Source organism: Aquarana catesbeiana, linkage group LG05, assembly GCF_042186555.1.
Source record: "Aquarana catesbeiana isolate 2022-GZ linkage group LG05, ASM4218655v1, whole genome shotgun sequence".
NCBI classification, from domain to species: Eukaryota; Metazoa; Chordata; class Amphibia; order Anura; family Ranidae; genus Aquarana; species Aquarana catesbeiana.
This window is the reverse complement of record NC_133328.1, coordinates 590,370,773-590,394,184: the sequence shown is the minus strand read 5'-3', so window position 1 is coordinate 590,394,184 and position 23,412 is coordinate 590,370,773. Positions and strand designations below refer to the sequence as shown.

Here is a 23,412-nt window from a genome sequence, read left to right as displayed (position 1 = left end):
CATTGATGTCCTTAAACAGTAGTGTGTAGTTGTTTGAGTATAGGTAGGAATAGATGGGGGTAATTTGTACGCCTAGGTATTTAAGAGATGAGGTGCACCAGTGGTATGGGTATATGCTTTTTAGGGCAGTTAGATCTTCCGGGGAGATATGTAAAGGCAAGGCTTCTGTTTTTTAGAAGTGTTGATTTTATAACCAGATAGGGAGCTGAACCGAGATAGAGTGTGTAGGGGTGGGAGGGAAATGTGAGGGTCAGCAGAATGTCATCCACGAATAGGGATAATTTTTATTCCCTGTGACGCATTGGAACCCATTGAATATCGAGGTGGGACCGTATCGCTTCTGCCAAGAGCTCCAGACATAGAATGAATAGGAGCGGGGATAGGGGACAGCCTTGTCTGGTACTCTTGGACATAGGGAAGGTCTGGGATGTAAATTGGGCCATTTGAACCTGAGATGAGTGGTTAGAATAAAGGGGCGATAAGGCAGATATGAATGGCCGTGAAACCCAAATTTGGAAAGGGTAGCAAACATGTAGGGCCAACTTAGTCTATCAAATGCTTTTTGGGCATCTAGGCTGAGGATCAGTGCAGGTCTGTGTACTCTTTTCAGCATAGCAATGATATTGATGGTGTTGTCCCCTGTGTGTCTCGTAGAGACCAAGTGGGCTTTGTCCCTATCAAATAATTTGGTTAGGAATTGGGATAAGCAATTGGCCAGAATTTTGGTGAAGAGTTTGTAATCCAAATTGAGGAGTACGGTTGGACGGTAATTGTCTGTGGTGGAGGGGTCTTTACCAGGTTTAGGAATTACCGAGATGTAGGAGTGAAGAAAGGGTTGGTGAGGTGTCTTTCCTTGTAGAAGGGAATTATATAAAGATGATAGGCAAGGTGACAAAATCGGTAGGAAAGTCCTGTAGTTGGAGTAGGGGAGGCCGTCTGGGCCAGAGGATTTGTGCAGAGGTAGGTGTTTAATTGTATTAGCTAATTCTTCTCCTGTAATGGGGGCGTTGAGGACGAGTAGGTCCTGTTTGGCCAGTTTTGGTAGTTTAATGTCTGATAAAGTCTCGAACGACTCTTGATCAAATGGGGGGTGGAGTTCTGGGGTTAGACAGTTGTGAAATTCTAGTGTAAAACTCACCAAAGACCCGAGTCATGGTTTGTGGGCAGTAAGTGGGGGTCCCCTCAGGTTGTTTTAAGGTGGTCCAGAAAACAGTGGAAGGACCTAGGGTTGAGTCTGGAGACTAACATTCTGTGTGGTTTGTTGGAGAACTTGTAGAATTTTTGCTTAGCCCATAGGAGGGATTTGTCTATTGCTGACATCTCTAGGGACTTTAGCCTGTTTCGTAGCAAAGTCCCTGTCCGTAGTCGGGCCACTGTGGGAGAGTGTACTAGAGAGCGCTCAGCTGTTTGCAGTTTGGCCAGTAAGGACGATTTTGGGAGGGCAGCATCTTTCTTTCTACGGGAGCTTACTGAAATACATTGCCCCCTGAAATATGCCTTTTGGGCTTCCCATAGACTGGATGGACTGGGGACAGTACCTACATTGAGCTGAAAGTATTCTATCAGTGTGAGGGAGAGTGCAACTTTAGTTTTGGGGTCGTTTAGCAGTGATTCATTTAGTCTCCTGTGGCATTTCTTAGGATATGTGGTGGCGAGGGAGAGGTCTAGGGTCAGGGGGGCATGATCCAATTAGGTGATGAGGCCTAATTCAGCTGACACTGCGTTGGGTAGGAGAGGGGCTGTCACAAAAAAAAGTGGTCCAATCTAGAGAACATTTTGCAAGGGGGAGAATAGGATGAAAATTGTTTGACACTTGGAGGATCAAATACCCTACAAGCAAACAGGTAGTGGGCACGTATCCGTTTGCGAAAGGATGTGGATAAGGATTGCGCTGGGAGGGGTAGTTTGGTGTGGAATAGGGATCTCCTGTCTCGAGTAGGGGAGAGTATGGCATTAAAGTCTCCACCTATCACCGTGAAGAGCTGAGAAGCGTTGGAGCTGTTCGAATGCTTCAGTTAAGAATCTGACCTGAGTTAGGCACATATACGTTCATAATTGTAATGGGATGAGACATATAAACACATTGCATTATCATGTAGCGACCGTATGGGTCTAAGTGCGTGGACTGGTTCTGGAGAGGGCAGGAGTGTCTAATCAGTATTGCGATGCCAGCCTTAGCAGATGAGTCAGATGCCGTGTGAGAAGTTGTAAAATATTTGGATGCAAATTTAAAGGAACCTCCAGCACGGAAGTGGGTTTCCTGAATCGGCATCACATCCGCACAGGAGGCCCTGAACTCCTTCAAGGCCAGCCATCGTTTTTTAATGGCGTTCAGACCCTTTACATTATATGACAACTTCAGAGCCATACCAGTGTAGTAAGGGTTAGCCAATGTAGATGTAGTGGAACAGGTAACTTCCCAATTGTGAAATTACAGGTTAATAGCCTTGTGTTAATCAACTTATCATATTGTACTGTGGAGGATGTTAGAAAAATGACATGTGAAAGAGAAATAAAAAGAGTGTAATAACAAGGAAAAATTCCCCCCCAAAAAAATTCTGAGGGTGAGTAGCAACGTGTGTAGGCCCGAGTGGGATCTCCTCGGCCACAGCCGGGGAACAAGTGGGGGAGCAGGGCGGCCTCCAACTGGGAGAAGCACGAGGACCCGCTGTGCTACTCCGGTGGTGGCGTTAACAGACAAAGGACTCCATAGTCAGAGGATCCAACCGAAGGAAACAGAAAAAGAAAACAATGCGAAGCACTCCAATGGTAAGAGAGGGCAAACAGGAACAGAGCAGTCAATCTTCCATCGTTGGCAACATGGTAATTTGTAACAAGTTGAACCTGTGAGAAGGGGTTATGAGGTTCGGTGATCCCAAGGAAAGAAAAGCCTCCGGGGGATAACTCACGGGGGATCAGGCAAGTTGCCTAGGCCATTGAGGACGTTGAAGAGTGGAGTATGCCCTTGATCTTTTTCTTCGCACTGGGGTCCAGATCGATGATGGAGCTGAAGGAAGTTGGGGGGGTGGTAGGCATTGGTTGCCCTTCATCCGCTGGCAATGGTGTTAGGTCCAGGTTTTTGAGGAAGGAATCTCCTTCTTGCAGATCTCGAAGTGTATGTTGGGCTCCGTTTTTTTTTTTTTTTTTGCACGAAGGCGAAACGGGAAGCCCTAGAAGTAAGGGATCTTGTGTAGTTGAAGGTGAGAGGTGATGGAATGAAGTGAGCGCCTTTTGGCCAGCGTGATTGGGGAGAGATCGCTGAATAATTGAATTCTGTCCCCTTTTATAGTTAATATGGGATTGGTTGCGGGTAGCCAGGGTCAGCGCCTCTTTACTTTCGTAATAGTGGAACTGCACCACTATGTCTCGCGGCCTGGCACCTGCAGGAGGTTTGGGGGCTAGGGAGCTGTGGGCCCGGTCAAGGCGCCAGTCTATGTCCACTATGTCCAATATGTCAGGGGCAAGATGGTTGAACAGGCCTATAAAGTATGGTCTGATGTTGTCAGCCACGTTTTCTGAGACCCCGCTGAACCTGAGATTTTGGCACCTCTCCCTGTTTACCAGATCTTCTTGCTGAAGATTTAGCAGGGACATTGAATTTTTAAGAGGCATTTTTCTCTTCCAGGGCCTGAACATATTGTAATGTCTCATCAAACTTGGTTTCCAAAGTTGCTATGCGCTCACCAAGCTGGTTAATTTCCCCTCTGAGTTCCCTGAAAATCTTCCCCACCTCCTGGGCTATTCCCTTTGTAAGCTGGTGTGCTAGGGCCTGTAGTTTGACAATAAGCAGTTCAGGGCTTAAAACGGACTGGGAGGGTAAGGGGAGATGTGGAGGAAGGGCTTGCTAGGAGTTGTCGTCCGCCATCAGGGTGCTAACGTACACCTCCGGGTCTCCTTGTATAATTGAGACCAGGGATTGATGCCTAGTCAGGTATCGGTCCATCGTGACTAGAGGCTGCGGCGCCGGTAGTAAAGACGTTGGTCCCGATCTTTACCATAGGCTGCTAGAATACTTTAGGGGTCTGTGTCTTACCCCCGTGGCGGATGGAAGCCGATGCAGCTGTACAGGGGTCGCGGAGAGCCAAGCGTGTCCGGAGCTTGCAGATCATACGTCCACCATCTTGAAGAGCCGTGCATCCGCCCCTTATTTTGTTTTTTTAAGGAGCCTGCAGAGCATTGCACTCACAATCAGCAAATCGCGGATGCAGAGTCCGGCTCCTGTAGACTCAGGATAGCTGTCTGCCCGTACCTCACAGGCAGGCAGTTACTGTACTTGAGAGCAGGAAGATCAATGGACTACGAGGACGCTCACCAGCGCCCTCGTAGTTCATTGAGAACTACAAGCAATCAGCAGCAATAGATAACGGTACTTGTAGTCTGTTCATTCACAGGATACTGTGAATGACAGAAGTGGACGTGTGGGTGGAGCTCTGCACAGCCTCAATGTTTTCAAATTGTGACAGTGGTTGGGGAAGAGGATCCCCTGCCAGATGTCAGAGGGGAGTGTTTAGGGGGAGAAGGTGCAGATGCTGGAATATGTTACATGGTCTACCCTAAATACAGGTGGAACATGTAACCTGTAAATTTCAAAATAAACACTGCACTAAATAAATTTAAGAAAAAGCTACAAGCACTCCAATCCAGACAAATTGACTAGATAATAAGAATATTCAAGTGCGGCGATAATCAATATTATATGTGTAAACTGAAATAATTTGTGCAAATATGCAAACTGTATACATAACTCCTTGAATGTGCAAATAAATCATTTGAATGATAGTGCTAGGTGCAAAAAACAATTAATGAATCTACATACAATTCATGAATGTGAAAACACTAACTAGGCCATAAATGTGAATAACATTATGAATAAGTAATAACCCATGAGGGGAAAAAGCAAAAAAGTGTGATTAGATCACAGAAGACTGAAAAAAATTCAAAGATAAATTTTGAAGGTATAGTCGACATCTGAAGGATTGACAACCATCCAATAAGAATTCACTGTATATTGCGCACCCACCACCGATTAGAAAGATGGGGTACTCTTACCAGACTATGTGGACCCAATGCCAGTGGCACGGACTCAAACGGGCATGGAAATGAGAATGTGGTCACTCTTGGGAAACCGCATGTGAGGTTAGATTCTGTTCCACCTTGTCACCAGACAAAATCCTAAACTCCACTATTCATGAAAGAAAAAGACTACCACATAGTGTAAAACCATAAACTACGGGTTATTGTAAAAGGTAGAACACTTACATCAATGATGATATAAACAGGCAACATAAGATATGTGATCACAGGTATTTCCAAAAAGCGTGGAGTTAGTTCAGTCTACCCTAACATGTAACAAAGAAGAACTTCTTCTACTTTTAACTTTACATTTATAAATTTAACTTTTTTGTTCCTAACTTTCCTTTTTTATATTGTAGCTCAGGTTTAATCAAGAACTTGGAGATCCATTCATTGTACTTCACAGCATCCTTTTTGTCCAGGAAGGAGTACAGATAATTGATGTTTTGCTGCTGAATGTCGAAAAAGATGATCTGGATGTTCAAGGGAGTGGATTCCATGTCTCTCTAGAGTGGATATCATTAGCACTGCCAAATCAAGGTAAATGTTTCCTGGTTTAATTTCCCAGTAGACAAATGCTTAGTATTAAAAAGGTAAACCATTGCTGTGAAGGAAAGGGATATGGGCAACTAATTTTGCTAGTTTTCCAGTAATTAATAAATAGTTTAGAAAGTTTTGAAGGTATCCGGTTTTATGTCCTACTCTTGCTTCCTGATTATGTGTGTGAAAGCTAGCTTATGGGAGTCTTGGGTGTGATATGCTTAACTATGATTCATTATCTCAGAAGACAATTTTAATACTTGTTTTTTTCTTGGCTTTCCTATTTTTTTCATGGGCTGTTTAAAACCTCTATCAGGCTATTGCCTATTAAATTGTATCTTGTAAAGCTACACATTAAGCCTAGGTTCACACTGATGCGGTGCGAGTTGAATCCGTTTTGCAGTGCAATTTCAAGGTGCAGCACCAGTGCGAATTGATACGATTCTATTCTATTGGATGCAGTTTCTTTTTCTTTTCTTTTTTTTTTTTTTCCTTGGTTTTGCTCTTTCGCTCGCTCTTTGCTCTTTCTCTCTTTTCTCTCTATTCTCTCTTTTCTCTCTTTTTTCTCTCTTTTCTCTCTTTTCTCTCTTTTTTCTCTCTTTTCTCTCTTTTTTCTCTCTTTTCTCTCTTTTCTCTCTTCTCTCTCTTTCTCTCGCTCTCTCTCGCTCTTTCTTTTTCTTTCTTTCTCTCTCGCTCTCTCGCGCTCTCTCGCGCTCTCTCGCTTTCTCTCGCTCTCTCTCGCTCTCTCTCGCGCGCTCTTTTGCTCTCTTTTGCTCTCTCTTGCTCTCTCTTGCTCTCTCTTTTGCTCTCTCTCGCTCTCTCTTTTGCTCTCTCTCGCTTTCTCTCGCTCTCTCGCGCGCTCTTTTTCTCTTTTGCTCTCTTGCTCTCTCTTTTGCTCTCTCTCGCTCTCTCTTTTGCTCTCGCGCGCTCTTTTTCTCTTTTGCTCTCTTGCTCTCTCTTTTGCTCGCTCTCTCTTTTGCTCGCTCTCTCTTTTGCTCGCTCTCTCTTTTGCTCGCTCTCTCTTTTGCTAGCTCTCGCTCTCTCTCTTTTGCTCGCTCTCGCTCTCTCTCTTTTGCTCGCTCTCGCTCTCTCTCTTTTGCTCGCTCTCGCTCTCTCTCTTTTGCTCGCTCTCTCTCTTTTGCTCGCTCTCTCTCTTTTGCTCGCTCTCTCTCTTTTGCTCGCTCTCGCTCTCTCTCTTTTGCTCGCTCTCGCTCTCTCTCTTTTGCTCGCTCTCGCTCTCTCTCTTTTGCTCGCTCTCTCTCTTTTGCTCGCTCTCGCTCTTTTGCTCGCTCTCGCTCTCTCTCTCTCTTTTGCTCGCTCTCGCTCTCTCTCTCTCTTTTGCTCGCTCTCGCTCTCTCTCTCTCTTTTGCTCGCTCTCGCTCTCTCTCTCTTTTGCTCGCTCGCTCTCTCTCTCTTTTGCTCGCTCGCTCTCTCTCTCTTTTGCTCGCTCTCTCTCTCTCTCTTTTGCTCGCTCTCTCTCTCTCTCTTTTGCTCGCTCTCTCTCTCTCTCTTTTGCTCGCTCTCTCTCTCTCTCTTTTGCTCGCTCTCTCTCTCTCTCTTTTGCTCGCTGTCTCTCTCTCTTTTGCTCGCTCTCTCTCTCTTTTGCTCGCTCTCTCTCTCTTTTGCTTACGCTCTCGCTCTCTCTTTTGCTTACGCTCTCGCTCTCTCTCTTTTGCTTACGCTCTCGCTCTCTCTCTCTCGCTCGCTCTCGCTCTCTCTTTTGCTCTCTCTCTCTCTCTTTTGCTCTCTCTCTCTCTTTTGCTCGCTCTCTCTCTCTTTTGCTCGCTCTCTCTCTTTTGCTCGCTCTCTCTCTTTTGCTCGCTCTCTCTCTTTTGCTCGCTCTCTCTCTTTTGCTCGCTCTCGCTCTCTCTCTTTTGCTCGCTCTCGCTCTCTCTTTTGCGCTCTCGCTCTCTCTTTTGCGCTCTCGCTCTCTCTTTTGCTCGCTCTCGCTCTCTCTCTTTTGCGCTCTCGCTCTCTCTCTTTTGCGCTCTCGCTCTCTCTTTTGCGCTCTCTCTCTCTTTTGCGCTCTCGCTCTCTCTTTTGCTCGCTCTCGCTCTCTCTTTTGCTCGCTCTCTCTCTCTCTTTTGCTCGCTCTCTCTCTCTCTTTTGCTCGCTCTCTCTCTCTCTTTTGCTCGCTCTCTCTCTCTCTTTTGCTCGCTCTCTCTCTCTCTTTTGCTCGCTCTCTCTCTTTTGCTCGCTCTCTCTCTTTTGCTCGCTCTCTCTCTTTTGCTCGCTCTCTCTCTTTTGCTCGCTCTCTCTCTTTTGCTCGCTCTCTCTCTTTTGCTCGCTCTCGCTCTCTCTCTTTTGCTCGCTCTCTCTCTTTTGCTCGCTCTCTCTCTTTTGCTCGCTCTCTCTCTTTTGCTCGCTCTCTTTTGCTCGCTCTCGCTCTTTTGCTCGCTCTCGCTCTCTCTCTCTCTTTTGCTCGCTCTCGCTCTCTCTCTCTCTTTTGCTCGCTCTCGCTCTCTCTCTCTTTTGCTCGCTCTCTCTCTCTTTTGCTCGCTCTCTCTCTCTTTTGCTCGCTCGCTCTCTCTCTCTTTTGCTCGCTCGCTCTCTCTCTCTTTTGCTCGCTCTCTCTCTCTCTCTTTTGCTCGCTCTCTCTCTCTCTCTTTTGCTCGCTCTCTCTCTCTCTTTTGCTCGCTGTCTCTCTCTCTTTTGCTCGCTGTCTCTCTCTCTTTTGCTCGCTCTCTCTCTCTTTTGCTCGCTCTCTCTTTCTCTTTTGCTTACGCTCTCTCTCTCTCTTTTGCTCGCTCTCGCTCTCTCTCTCTCGCTCGCTCTCGCTCTCTTTTGCTCTCTCTCTCTCTCTTTTGCTCGCTCTCTCTCTTTTGCTCGCTCTCTCTCTTTTGCTCGCTCTCGCTCTCTCTCTTTTGCTCGCTCTCGCTCTCTCTTTTGCGCTCTCGCTCTCTCTTTTGCGCTCTCGCTCTCTCTTTTGCTCGCTCTCGCTCTCTCTCTTTTGCGCTCTCTCTCTCTCTTTTGCGCTCTCTCTCTCTTTTGCGCTCTCGCTCTCTCTTTTGCTCGCTCTCGCTCTCTCTTTTGCTCGCTCTCTCTCTTTTGCTCGCTCTCTCTCTCTTTTGCTCGCTCTCTCTCTCTCTTTTGCTCGCTCTCTCTCTCTCTTTTGCTCGCTCTCTCTCTCTCTTTTGCTCGCTCTCTCTCTTTTGCTCGCTCTCTCTTTTGCTCGCTCTCGCTCTCTCTCTCTCTTTTGCTCGCTCTCGCTCTCTTTTGCTCGCTCTCGCGCTCTCTCTCTCTTTTGCTCTCTCTCTCTTTCGCTCTCGCGCTCTCGCTCTCGCTCTCTCTCGCTCTCTCGCTCTCTCTCTCTCTCTCTCTCGCTCTCGCTCTCGCTCTCTCTCTCTCTCGCTCTCGCTCTCGCTCTCGCTCTCTCTCGCTCTCGCTCTCTTTCTCTTTCGCTCTCGCGCTTTCTTGTGCTCGCTCTCTCGCTCTTTCTCTCTGCATCTGTCTGTGTGGTTTAGTATCTAGCACGCTATTCTTTCAACATCTGGGTCCAGTGTTCATTTCCCACCTACTTGCATTGAGTTTGTGTATTTGTATTTTCTCTGGGTGTTTCAGGTTGAATATGACAACCCAAAACCATAATGATATGTTAATCGGCTTCCAAGCATCCTGGCGCTAGAATGTGTATTTGTAGCTGTGAGCCTGGAAAATGGGATTGTAATCATCTCTGGGTCACAATTGATGTGAATGGTTCTATGTCTTCTGTAAAATGCATGCTTGATATGTTGGTGCTGAATGAATATGTATTTGAAATCAAAATGTGTGTCTTAATTTTAAAGTTAGCAAAGTTCAGGGAAAGTTTAGACGTGTGGAGTTGAGATTGATAATTAGGTTTGGAAAAGCAAATTTTGCTGTTCAAGTAGCTATACTGATTAGGAGCCATACAAAGCAGGCTGATTACATAAAAAGGAAAGGTAGGCAGTGACCATTATAATGTGCTTTTTTTTCTTTGGTTTCCACAGTTTTTTTGGTAAAGCCCATCATTCTACTATTTTCAGAAAAATAAATGAGGCATTTAAAGAGAAGAATATAGTCCCTATAGTCAAACATGATGGAGGTTCACTGATGTTTTGAGGTTGCTTTGCTGCTTCAGGCACTGAATGTCTTAACCGTGTGCATGGCATTATGAAATCTGAAGACTACCAAAGAATTCTGGGGTGTAATGTAGGCCCAGTGTCAGAAAGTGGAGTCTGTCAAAGGTCATGTGATTTACAGCAGGACAATGACCCAAAGCACATGTCAAAATGCAACCAGAAATGGTTTAAGACAAAGCGCTGGAGAGTACTGAACTGGCCAGCAATGAGTCCTGATGTAAATTCCATAGAGCGCCTGTGGAGAGCTCTCAAAACAGCTGTTGGGAAAAGGAACCCTTTTGATCTGAGAGACTTGTAGTAGTTGGCGAAAGAAGAGTGATCCAAAATGCCAGTACAGAGATGTAAGAAACTTATTGATGGTTACAGGAAGCAATTGATTTCAGTTATTTTTTTCCAAGGAGTGTGCTACCAAATAAAAAAATCTGGGCGAAGTGATGCATTATCTGACAGAAATGCAGGGGTGCCAATATTTCTGGCCATGACTGTAGCTTTTCAAATATCCAGAGTTGGGCTGTGAACCACTGGCTAAAGAGGTTCTGCAATTGGACCTTTTTAACCACTTAAGCCGCGGACCATTTGGCTGCCCGCAGACCAGAGTACTTTTTGCGATTCGGCACTGCGTCGCTTTAACTGACAAGTGTGCGACGTGGCTCCCAAACATAATTGACGTCCTTTTTTCCCCACAAATGGAGCTTTCTTTTGATGGTATTTGATCACCTCTGCGGTTTTTATTTTTTGTGCTATAAACAAAAAATAGCGACAATTTTGGAAAAAAAAGCATTATTTTTGTATTTTTTGCTATAATAAATATCCCCGAAAAATATATAAAAAAACATTTTTTTTTCTCAGTTTAGGCCGATTACGTATTCTACATATTTTTGGTAAAAAAAATCGCAATAAGCGTTTGATTGGTTTGCCCAAAAGTTATAATGTCTACAAAATAGGGGATAGTTTTATGGCATTTTTATCAATTTTTTTTTTTTTTTTACTAGTATTGGCGGCGATCAGCATTTTCTTTTTTTTTTTTTTTCATGACTGCGACATTATGGCGGACAGATCGGACACTTTTGGCGTGATTTTGGGACCATTCACATTTATACAGCGATCAATGTAATTAAAAATGCATTGATTACTGTGTAAATGTGACTGGCAGTGAAGGGGTTAACCACTGGGTGGCGCTGTAGGGGTTAAGTGTGTCCTAAGGAGTGATTCTAACTGGGGGGGAGGGGCTATGTGTGACACGACACTGATCACTGCTCCCAATTACAGGGAGCGGTGATCAGTGTCACTAGGCAGAACGGGGAAATGCTTGTTTACATCCAGCATTTCCCCGTTCTTCCTCTCTGTGAGACGATCGCGGGTATCCCCGCGGACATCGAGTCCGCGGGACCCGCGATCACACTCACGGAGGTCGTAGCGGGCGCGTCCGCAAACCGCTTCTTAAAGGGCAACATACAGGTACATTAATATGCCTGTACGTGCCCTTCTGCTGACGTATATCGGCGTGAGCCGGTTGGCAAGCGGTTAAATGGTTGTGTTTTGGGGCTTCGCACCAACTTGGACAGAATTTCAGCCCCAATATACAGTACCTTGAAAGCTTATTCACACCCCTTGAAATTTTCCACATTTTTCATGTTACTACCAAAAACGTAAATGTATTTTATTGGCATTTGTTGGACCAACACAAAGTGACACATAATTGTGAAGTGGAAGAAAAATGATAAATGGTTTTAAAATTTTTTAACAAATATGTGAAAAGTATGGCGTGTATTTGTATTCAGCCCCCCTCAGTCAATACTTTGTAGAACCACCTTTCGCTGCAGTTACAGCTGTTAGTCTTTTTGCGTATGTCTCTACCAGCTTTGCACATCTAGAGTGAATTTTTTGCCCATTCTTCTTTGCAAACCAGCTCAAGCTCTGTCAGATTGGATGGAGAGCAACTGTGAACAGCAGTTTTCAAGTCTTGTCACAGATTCTCAATTGGATTTAGGTCTGGACTTTGACTGGGCTATTCTAACACATGAATATGCTTTAATATAAACCATTCCATTGTAGCGCTGGCTGTATGTTTAGGGTCGTTTTCCTGCTGGAAGGTGAACCTCCACCCCAATCTGAAGTTTTTTGTAGACTCTAACAGGTTCTCTTCTAAGATTGCCTTGTATTGGGCTCCATCTATCTTACTATCAACTCTGACCAGCTTCCCTGTCCCTGCTGAAGAAAAGCGTGCATTCTTGCACATGTTTGTTTCCCCCATATGGCTTCTCACAAACTGCAAACGGTACTTCTTATGGCTTTCTTCTTGCCACTCTTTCATAAAGGCCAGATTTGTGGAGTGCATGATTAATTGTTGTCCTTTTGGACAGATTCTCCCACCTGAGTTGTGGATCTCTGCAGCTCCTCCAGAGTTACCATGGGCCTTTTTGGCTGCTTCTCTGATGAATGCTCTCCTTGCCCAGCCTGTCAGTTTAGGTGGACGGCCATATCTTGGTAGGTTTGCAGTTGTGCCATACTCTTTCCATTTTCGGATGATGGATTGAACAGTGCTTCGTGAGATGTTCAAAGCTTGGGATTTTTTTTCTTTAAACTTCTCCAACTTTTATCCCTGACCTGTCTGGTGTGTTCCTTGGCCTTCATGATGCTGTTTATTCAGTAAACTTCTCTAACAAATCTCTTAGGGCTCACAGAACAGCTGTATTTATACTGAGATTAAATTACACACAGGTGGACTCTATTTACTAATTAGGTGACTTCTAAAGGCAATTGGTTCCACTAGATTTTAGTTAGGGGTATCAGAGATGAGAGGGCTGAATACAAATGCATGCCACACTTTTCAGATATTTATTTCTAAAAAAAAAATGTAAAACCATTTATCATTTTACTTCCATTTCACAATTATGTGCCACTTTTTTCTGCAAATCCGCTACCATTCAAATCTCCTCTCTAAGTACACATGCTCCCACTGCAAATCCCCTCCCAGCACAAATCCAAGCCCCCCAATCACCCTCCTAGCAAAAATTCCTCTTTTTTTTTTTTTTTTTCCTTCCGTATTTTATGTTCTTATTTAAGTTTATACAGCATAAAAGAAAATTTCCATTTCCATTTTTTTTTTCTCTTTTCTTTTTTCTTCGTACGTAATAAAATGCCATACGAAAAAAAAAATTATATATATATATATATATATATAATATTTATGCTCAGAGTTAAAATATAATAAAGAAACGCTAAGTCAAACAGAGTGTGACAAACATTGACAGGCCAAACTGTTTTCGTAAAGCATCTATAATTGACACAGAACATATTCTAAGATCTGAGAGATTGGGTTTATGAAATTGGTAACTAAATCTGTTGACTGGATATCCTCCAGGAGTCATGTAAAAACAATAATTATTTAAGAAGGGGGAGGGTGAAAATCAGTATAAATTTCAGGAAGTAGAGGGAGCTACTCCATATTCAAAGGTATCCCATAGTTCCCAAATTTTATTAAACTTCGCAATTGTTTCGGTAGCAGATGCTGGGAGATATTCCATTCCATAGTGTTTAGGCGCATAAAAAAAGTTTGTGGATCTCTTGATAACCAAGACATTTCTGATAACTCTCTGTGCAGCTAGCAAAATAAAGGAAAGCAACCGTTTGTGTGTTTTTTGTTTTTTTTAGACCTAGGAAAGGGAGGCCTAATAGTGTAGTGGATCCAATGGCAGGGAAGTGTTTCCCAATGGTTGAAGAATAGACATCACACTGTCCCACAAATCCCTCTCCTATCACAAAATTCCACTCCCCACTTTACCATATCACCTCTTCTAGCACAAATCCCCCCTCCCCAACACACATCCCACTAAATCATCACTCCTAGCACACACCCACCCAACTTCCCCCTCCTAGGTCAATTCTTACCCCCCCGGCCCAAAATTCCCCCTCCCAGCACAAATCCTCTCCCCCAATCTCCTTGCAGTGCCCCCCAACCTCACATGATACAGTGCCCAGGGCACCTGCCCACCCCTTGTCAGCTATGACTAAGCACTCCTTGTAGTGCGAAACGCGTAAGCTTTGTTCCACTTTGCTGTGACCTGTATTTTGGATGACACCTTATTGAATAAAGGCAAATATCTTTGGAGTGCGGCTGTCCAGAATTTCTTTGATGTCTAACTGCCATAGCATTGCCAGCACCTGGACTTCTAGACTGAAGGAGATGCCTTTTTACCTTGATCTGACCCACCTGGAGCGGTGATACTCTCTCTCTACTTGAAGATGTTCTCTGAGGAGCTCCTAGAGGGATCCATGACAGATTTAAAAAACCTCCACAGCCGCATCCATCCTCGCCCTTGAGGCCATAGGATGGTACCCGGGCCCTCGCAGACAAGAACGAGGTTTTGTCTGTAAGCTTCTCCTTGAGAGCTGGACCCTAGGAACCAGGACTCTTTTGGTCTTGCTACATTACCTAAAGCTGTTCCTGAGGGGTGCTATACAGGTCCAAAATAGTGGAACCCCTATTAAAGGGACCCGGTCTTTGAAGGTTACTACGCAACCCGCCGTGATGGGTGAAGTTTGGATCTGTCTGTTTACAGCAGTATCCTGCAGCATGGACGAGGTAAGGGAAAAGGCTATATTCCTTGTATGCCTGTTAGAATGTCCTCTATAGGGCAGAGGTTTCTGCAGTTCGAAGCCTTGCGGTTCGTAGCCTTGCCTTTCGGCCTTGCTACAGGACCCCGGGTATTCACAAAAGTACTAGCCCCACCTCTAGCCAGGTTAAGGGCACAGGGCATAACTGTCTTGGCTTACTTGGACGATCTATTGTTAATAGACCAATCAGTGGCTTGCTTGAAGCAAGGTGTAACCATTACAAGCAGTTACCTGGAAAGTCTAGGTTGGATTCTCAACCTAAAGAAATCCTCCTTAAAGCCACTAAGAAGGCTGGAGTATCTGGGCCTAATCATAGACACAGCCCAAAAAAGGGTGTTCTTGCCTCCCGCAAAGATCAGCTCCATACAAGAGCTGGTGCGGATGGTCAGGTCAAAAAGAGATCCCTCAATTCGCCTTTGCATGAGGTTGTTAGGAAAGATGGTAGCTTCATTCCAAGCAATTCCCTATGCCCAAGACTGTTTCAAAACAGTATCTTGTCTGCTTGAAACAAGACTATTCACGCTTTGGATTTGCCAATGCAGCTGTCCCCAAGAGTGTCCCAAAGCCTCAGTTGGTGGTTACTAACTCGGAACCTGCTAAAGGGAAAGTCCTTCAGACCAATTATCTGGAAAGTAGTCTGGAAAGCTTATGTTTCCTTGTGTGAATCCAAGGATTGGCACCCTCGGAGATATATCATAGCTAGAATTCTTGCCTTTCTACAATTAGGCGTAAAGATGAAGTTGGCCCTGAGTAGTATTAAGGGCCAAGTCCCAGCCTTATCAGTTTTATTTCAAAGACCGCTTGCTATGCATTCTTTAGTCCGGGGTTTCATGCAAGTAGTGATGCGAATTAATCCGCCAGTTAATCACCCTTAAGCCCTTGGGACTTGAATTACTTTTGTTGGGGTTACAAAAACAGCCATTTGAACCAATACAGCATATTCCTTTAGTCCTTTTGACAAGGAAGCTGGTATTTTTGGTTGCTATATCCTCCGCAAGGAGGGTTTCGGAATTGACTGCTCTTTCTTGTAAAGAGCCATATTTGATTTTTCATTAGGACAAAGTGGTGTTACGCCCTCGTCCAGGCTTTTTGCCAAAAGTGGTTTCAGGCTTTCATCTGAATGAAGATATTGTCCTGCCATCGTTTTTCCCAAAACCATGTTCCAGGGAAGAAAAGTCCTTACATTGTCTTGATGTAGTGAGAGCAGTGAAAATCTATTTAAAGAAAACTGCTCAGATTCGTAAGACTGACATCCTATTTATTCTGCCAGAGGGTCCTAAGAAAAGACAGGCAGCGTCAAAGTCCACTGTCACTAAATGGATTTGGCAAGTTATAATTCAAACTTATGATTTAAAGGGAAAGATTCCCCCTTTTCAAGTTAAAGCGCACAGAGCGGTTGGTGCTTCTTGGGCAGTGCATCACCAGGCCTCCATGGCTCAGATCTGCAACTTGGTCTTCAGAACATACATCCACAAACTTTTATCAAGTGGATGTAAGATGGAATGAGGATATCGCCTTCGTTCGGGCGCAGTGTGCTGCAGGCAGCAGTATAAGTCCTCAGGTCTGGGGGTTGCCCTACGGGTTGTGTCTCCCTCCCCTCAAGTAGCATTGCTATGGGACGTCCCACTAAGTAAATCCTTGAGGCTCTGTGTCCTATGATGTACGATAAAGAAAATAGGATTTTTAAAACCGCTTTCCTGTAAAATCCTTTTCTTGGAGTACATCATAGGACACAGAGCTCCCGCCCCTCTCTTTTATGGGGTGAAAGTATATTGCTTGGCTACAAAAACTGAGGTACTCCTGGAAGGAGGAGGGGTTATATAGGAGAGTCAACTTCCTGTATTATACCAGTGTCAACACCTGAAGGTAGGCCCATAACCCACTAAGTAAATACTTGAGGCTCTGTATTCTATAATGTACTCCAAGAAAAGAATTTTACAGGTAAGCTGTTTTTAAAAATCCTATTATTGTGACAGTACCAACAACATACAAATTGGTCCAGCAGAAGGCACAGCTAACCAGAGCCATTTACAAACAGTAGTAGAGCATTGAGATCCTGGACTGATGCTGGCAGCTTCTGCAGCAAGGAGTGAGAATGTGGCCTGGCTGGTCCATACTCAAACGAGAGGTTTCCTACGAGGAGAATGGTGTAGTCCCTGCACTTTCCATACTCCTCAAGAACCTTTTCCTGACGCTAAGCACTGTCCCTGCCCAACAAGGAAATTTGTCCCTACACTAACCACTCACACAAAGCTCACCATACCTGGGAGCAGGAGTTTTGAATAGACTCTGCCTGACCCTAGATGGCCTCCGAGCCTGCATCAGGCCCCAGTATCCAATTGGACAGTTGTCTCCCTGTGACATCAGGAAGTCATAGAGGAACAGAGTTCCTCACAACTTCCTTTACCTCCTGCATTGCAGCTTTAGTCAAGCACCATCTGCAGTGAGGAAAACGGATTTCACTTGCCTATAAGCAGATAGTTTTATACACATTGCAGCATCTGACTGATTCTCTTTTAAATCTCCGTTCCAAGCTAAATCCAGCCAGACCTAAAGGCAAGATGTAATCTAGCTATGGATTTACTAATCCTTCTGATTGAAGGAGAGGTCAGTGCCATACTCTCATCAAAAAACAAAACGAACAGGAGCATGGCCACAATGTAACAGTCAGCCCTCCAATGCCTCATGGGACTTGTAGTTTCGCAACAGCTAGAGGACCACATGTTGAGCACCCATATAAGATAATGCACTTTCATTCCAGCAACTTCATTCCAGTTTGGTGCAGAGATGACAGCGTACTTGGCTAGGGCTGCAATGATAGACATGTAGTCCCAGTGCTAGCTGTTAAGAACCTGTTCCACTGTTCTCCTAGGGCAGCATTCTCACTGGCATACACAACTTGTGGCTGGACCGTGCGTCAAACTTGAGAGCGGCAATGTGTTTTAAGGGTGTTCCTCTTTCTCAAGCCTGCCTTGTTTAGTAACTGTGAACTATTTGTAATCTAAAAGTGTAAGCGGGAGGCACTGACATCAGGATCTAACATCTGCCAACATGAAAGCCAGGGCCTGCGATCCTCAAATTAAGAATGCACATTTTATAAAACCCTGTAAAAAGCTATTACATTAAATGATTAATAGGTATCTTGCACTAAGTACTTTTGGTTATGATTTTGTTTTCCATACACTCGTGTGTTTTTTTTTTTTTTTTTAATCCAATCGACGAGTGATTCAGTCAAAATGATCAAATCTGAAAATGATGAATTTAACTTCTCTGCTCAATTTAGACCCTTTTGATTGCATTCCATCAAACTGAGTTGAAAGAATAAGGGAAAGAATATTATCAAACATTTTGCATCCGTACTCAGCACTGAGATGCTTTGTTCAGAATGCAATCACATTTAGATCAATCAGATTGATTCCCTGGGCCACTTGATAACCTCCCATGGCTTCCAATGCTACTTCTTCTATGCTGACGACACCCAGTTCTATCTCTCAACTCCTCAACTCTCCCCCTCAATCTTCTTGCATATCACAAACTTACTGAGCTACCTATAATTATGAATGTCGCACCACTTCCTTAAACTCAATCTTTCTAAAACTGAGCTTATTTTTCCTCCTCCCCCGATCCCTTTCCCGATCCTCTCCCCATGACTTTACCATTGAGATCAACAGCACAACCATTGGTCCCTCCACACATGCCAGGGTGCTGGGTGTAATTCTAGATTCTGATCTCTCCTACAGCCCCCACATCCAATCATTTGGTTACATCTTGCAGCCCTAACCTCTGCAACATTTACAGAATTCGTCCCTTCCTGACCAACACCACAAAACAATTTATTTACTCATGGTTATTTTCCGCCTTGACTACTGCAACCCCCCCACTAGCCTACTTTTACATAGGCTAATCCACCCCCCCCCCCCTTCAGTCTATTATGCATGCTGCTCCTAGACTAATACACCTTACTAACCCATCTGTGACATACAAGGCCATCCACAACATCACCCCCCAGCTACATCACCAACCTCATCTGCAGATATCACCCAAGTTGTCCTCTTAGCTCCTCCCAAGACCTCCTGCTCTTTAGCTGCCTTGTTACCTCCTCCCATGCTCGCCTCCAGGACTTCTCCAGAGCCTCTCCCATCCCTTGAAATTCCCTACCCCAGTATGTCCGGTTAGCCCCTACCCTGTCCGCCTTTAGGCAGTCCTTGAAAACTCATTTTATTCAGGAAAGCCTACCCCACCTCCACCTAAGAACTGTACCCAAGTCACCTCCATCTCCATATTACCTTTTGTACCACCACCCCCTCCTTTTAGATTGTAAGCTCCATGAGCAGGGCCCTTCTGTTCCTTCTGTATTGTAATCGCACTGTCCCCCTTTACATTTTAAAGTGCTGCGTAAACTGTTGGCGCTGTATAAACCCTTTATAATAATATTATAAGATCACGTGTTGGAAACAGAGACATGGTTGATAATTTATGATTTCAAATTATAATCATATCTTAACCATCAATCAAAATATACGTCCCCTTGTGGTATATCGATTGGATGGCTTGTCTGCTATAGATCGATTATTCAAAATTGATCATTTGTCCAAGTGTGCATTGCTACCTTTGGACCAGGCTGTATTGCTTTGAGTACAGTGTGCAGGTAGTACAGTTGGCGACCAGGAACCTGGCTGATCAGTGTGGCAGGGTTGGCTGCGTCTCTTTAAATACTATCCATTTTTGCAAATTTCTCTATTCATGTTTGGGGCTGTTTCTCTTCACCTGCATTGTCATAGGCTTTTCAGTTAGACTAGAGCCCAAAGCTGGAACCCATGATATAACATGCCATACATGCGTCAGAGTAGCAATGAACCTAGATAACCTTCACTCTTTTATGCAATAATAAATGTGGTTTGCTTTCATTCTGAACTTTGTGTCATTAACGCCAAACAAGTAATATCGGCTAAAGCTTTCAGGTTTCTAAGTACCCTCATCAGGCAAAATTTTGTATGAAAGCAGAAGCAGCAGAACATGGTATTTATAGATTCTGAACAAAGATGTTAGTGCTTTTCATAAACCTAGAGAGGGAGAAAGGGGTTAGGATGGGCTAATGGTCTTTTGTATCTGCAGTCTCAGCCTAACCTAAGACACCATATTACATTAATCATACATCAATGAGCATAAACTTTGAGACATAATTTCAAACTAGCAAGAAGAAAGTTCAAAACTAACCCTGGAAAAACCTTCAAAACTACTGAAAGAGTAGTTGTTGCTTGGAACAGACTAAAGAGTTAGTGAGTCTGTTAAATATGCTTGAGACAAGAGATCTGCTAATGAGATATAGATTACTGTGCACACGTTTAATGCCGTGTACACACGATCGGAAATTCGTCCAGCAAAAGACCGATGAGAACTTTTGGTCGGAAAACGCGACCGTGTGTATGCTCCATTGGACTTTTGCTGGCGGAATTCCAGCCAGCAAAAGATTGAGAGCAGGTTCTCAATTTTTCGGTCGGAAAAAGTTCGTATCTGAAAATGCGTTTGTGTGTATGCAATTCTGACGCGCCAAAACTCACGCATGCTCAGATTCAAGTACGAGACTGAAGCGCTCGGTCCAGTAAAACTACCGTTCGTAATGGAGATGGTACATTCGTCACGCTGAAATTTTTTAAATAGTTTAATGCAGCGCATTGCATTCTCTTCTTCTTCATTATAATGCTAGAAGAATTAAGTTTTTTTGCTGCTTGTGTTCTCACAAACTCAATTCTTTATTTCTCGATCTCATGAATAATCTTTTTTGTTTTGCCGTTTTGCAAACTGATAAAAAAATAATAATAAACAATTAAAATATATTTTTGAAACTTTTCTTACTTTACAGCATTTCTTCACACCTTCCTAAAACATTTGCACAGTACTGTATATATTTCTATGTATGCTTATAAAGGTCCGACTTCTAAAACCAGATCCCTTTTTTAATGGCATTGGAATAGATGTATGAAAAACAGATCTAAGTAATTACATCAATTAAAGCGGAATTCCACCCAAAAGTGAAAGCTCCGCTTTTCTGCCTCCTTCTCGCCCCCCCCCCCCCCTTTTTCAATGCCACATTTGGCACCTTTCGGGGGGGGGGGGGGCTGCGGGGTGGCTACTCCCACTTCTGAGAGATCTCGCCGTGGCGAGATTACTCAAAGTTCGGTGTTTTGTGCACAGTGTTAGGTGCTTTTACTAGATGGTTTGCAGGAACACAAAACCTGTGCTGTCTATCAGTGCCCATCATTGCTGCCTGTCGGTGCCCTTAGTGCTACATATCAGTGCCGCCTATCACTGCTGAATATTAGTGCTGCATATTGGTGCCTCCTCATCAGTGCCGCTTCATCAATGCACATCAATGCACATCGGTTAAGGAGAAAACTTACGTTTTTACAAAATTTTATAACAGAAACAAATAAAAACTTTATTTTTATTTTTTTGTTCACATTTTTCAGTCTTATTTTCATTTGTTTAGCAAAAAATTAAAAAAAACGGTGGTGATTAAATATCACCAAAAGAAAGCTCTATCTGTCTCAAAAAAAAAAAAAGTAACAATTTTTTTGGGGCACGATGAGTGTTTTGAAGATTTCATTTTTCTGTCATAAGTTTTTTGAAAATGCAGAATGCATAAAATGTGACAGCGCTGAAATCTGAAAAGTGGTCTGAGCAGGAGGGGGGTTTAACATACTGGTCCTTCAAGGGGTTAAGAAAGAAGTTCCAAGGCGTAAGAGGTTGGGCAGATACATTTTAAACTCATCTTTTACAAATAATTTTAGCTGTTGAATAAATGTCTGCATTTCCTATCCTGGGGAATATGTTGTGGCTGACCTTAGAACTAAGGGAAAATCTCCCCAACGAAGACGGTCATGAAAAACCTGCATTAAAAATCAATATAGGGAGCATTCAACTTCACGTAAGAGCAGTGAACTTCAGTTGCAAAAAGCAGGCAAATCTTGAATGCAAATTTTTGTTTTCATTTGTACAATGCCTTGAAGTATTCACACCCCTTGAAATTTTCCACGTTTTATGTTACAACCAAAAACGTAAATGTATTTTATTGGAATTTTATGTAGAATTTTTTTATAGACCAATACAAAGTGGCACATAATTGTGAAGTGGAAGGAAAATAATAAATGGTTTTCAAAATTTTTTACAAATATCTGAAAAGTGTGGCGTGCATTTGTGTTCAGCCCCCTTTACTCTGATACCTCTAAAATATAGTGGAACCAATTGCCTTCAGAATTCACCTAATTAGTAAATAGGGAATCAAGATGTGCGAGTAATGGGACTGTATGTGAAAATGCTTGGTCTGTCTGACCCAATTAGTAAACATAGAAAAAAGCACCTGTTGCCAAAGGTATGGTGAGGAACCCCTTGGGGTCATTGACAGATCAAACTGATAGTATAAAAGTATAAATTTTATTACAAAATATCAATAATATATATGTACAAACAATACATAAAGAGCATAAAAGCCATATATGATACCCTGATTGATACAATTGTATAGATGAATCACCATCCTGGTGTATGACTGTTATATCATCCACAGCTGAGTATTTGCCCCCTTCTTGTAATTTATACTTGTTGGTCTGTGGGCATAGCGCTCTCCTGTCCATTCATTGATGGACCTGGACGGGACTTCTTTTACTCCCAACGCACAGGGGTCCTGACCCACTCCCGCCATTGCATGGTGATGGCGTGGCTCTGGACATCCCTTTTTTGGCTAAGTTGGTCGTCTCTGGACCTCCGTATGCTTGCGTTCCTTCAGTGGGGCACGGGCGTGGCCATTGCGCGTTGGCGTTGTGACGCGGTCCTGCCCCTTGTTTTTGGGGGCGGGGGTGCGCCGTGTTGCCGGGGGGCTCCAGAGAGAAGTACTGAATGATGATATTGTGCTGTGCTCTCCTCCTATTTTCTGCACCAGCTGTTTTCCATCGCGATTGGCTCCCGTTTCCTTCACAGGTGCTCATATACCGGCCCCCAGACCTCTTTTTGAGATGCTGAGGGAGCGGTCAGTTATGAGCAAGCACAATCTGTTTGCAAGGTCAGTTTAGTTATTTTTTCCCAGGTTCTGGTACTCTTTGCCCTGTAAAAATATACTCTTTTGAGTGGTCGGGGCATATGATTGCTGCAACCTTTATTTGAGTATTGGATACATTTCCACAGCAATTGATTTTGATACAGATACACTTATATATTTTTATACCATTTATAACAGCAGTGGTTCCAGTTCTGGTGGGTGACTACTTTATGCCCCACCATGTCTGAGCCCTCGTAGTGAAGAAAGCCCCGGTTCCTACGTAAAGGTTGCCTGATGGATTTGGAGGGTGCGTGCCCCATTGGCCAATGAGTTTCCTGACCTAGTCAATTCCTTCAGATATTTGCCTTATGTGAATGTTTGCCATGTAAGTAAACTAATTCAGGTATTGTATCACATCATGTCACTGTGTTGCATGGTTTGCTATTTAGCTGAACAGTTATATATATTATTACTTTGCGTTAAAGATGAACTTATTTGTATACTCCCTATATTTTTGTAGAAATGTTATACCCATTTAAATCAATAACATAAAACCTCTGAAGAAGGACTTTCAGTCCTTAACATGTAAGGTGTTATATACACTGTATTGATCGCCGCCAGTCCTTTTGCACTCCAGGACTCCAGCATGGTAATTCATCTATACAGTTGTATCAATCAGGGTATCTTATTTGGCTTTTATGCTCTTTTTGTATTGTTTGTACATGTATATTATTCATATTTTGTAATAAAATTTATACTTTTGTACTATCGGTTTGATCTGTCTATTAACGACCCCAAGGGGTTCCTCACCGTAACTTTGGTACCAGGTGTTTTTTTTTTTTTTTCTATAATAAGTAAAGCGTCCACCTGTGTGTAATTTAATCTCAGTATAAATACAGCTGTTCTGTGAAGCCCTCAGGTTTGTTAGAGAACCTTAGTGGACAATCAGCATCATGTAAAACAAGGATAGAAGCACCGCTGAAGTAAACTGTATGACCTGTATTTTGACAAGGCTTAAAAGCACTTACATGTAGGTAAGGTAAATGA

The 23,412-nt window shown here is 43.5% G+C and overlaps 1 protein-coding gene across 1 annotated transcript in view; it reads left to right on the top strand.

Annotated features, from left to right (window-relative positions):
• Nucleotides 1–23,412, top strand: part of NUDCD1 (NudC domain containing 1) — a 266,321-nt gene that overhangs the window by 103,313 nt on the left and 139,596 nt on the right. The window contains exon 4 of the mRNA XM_073632155.1: nucleotides 5,433–5,613. Coding sequence (XP_073488256.1) covers nucleotides 5,433–5,613 — 181 coding nt within the window. The remainder of the gene's footprint in view (nucleotides 1–5,432; nucleotides 5,614–23,412) is intronic.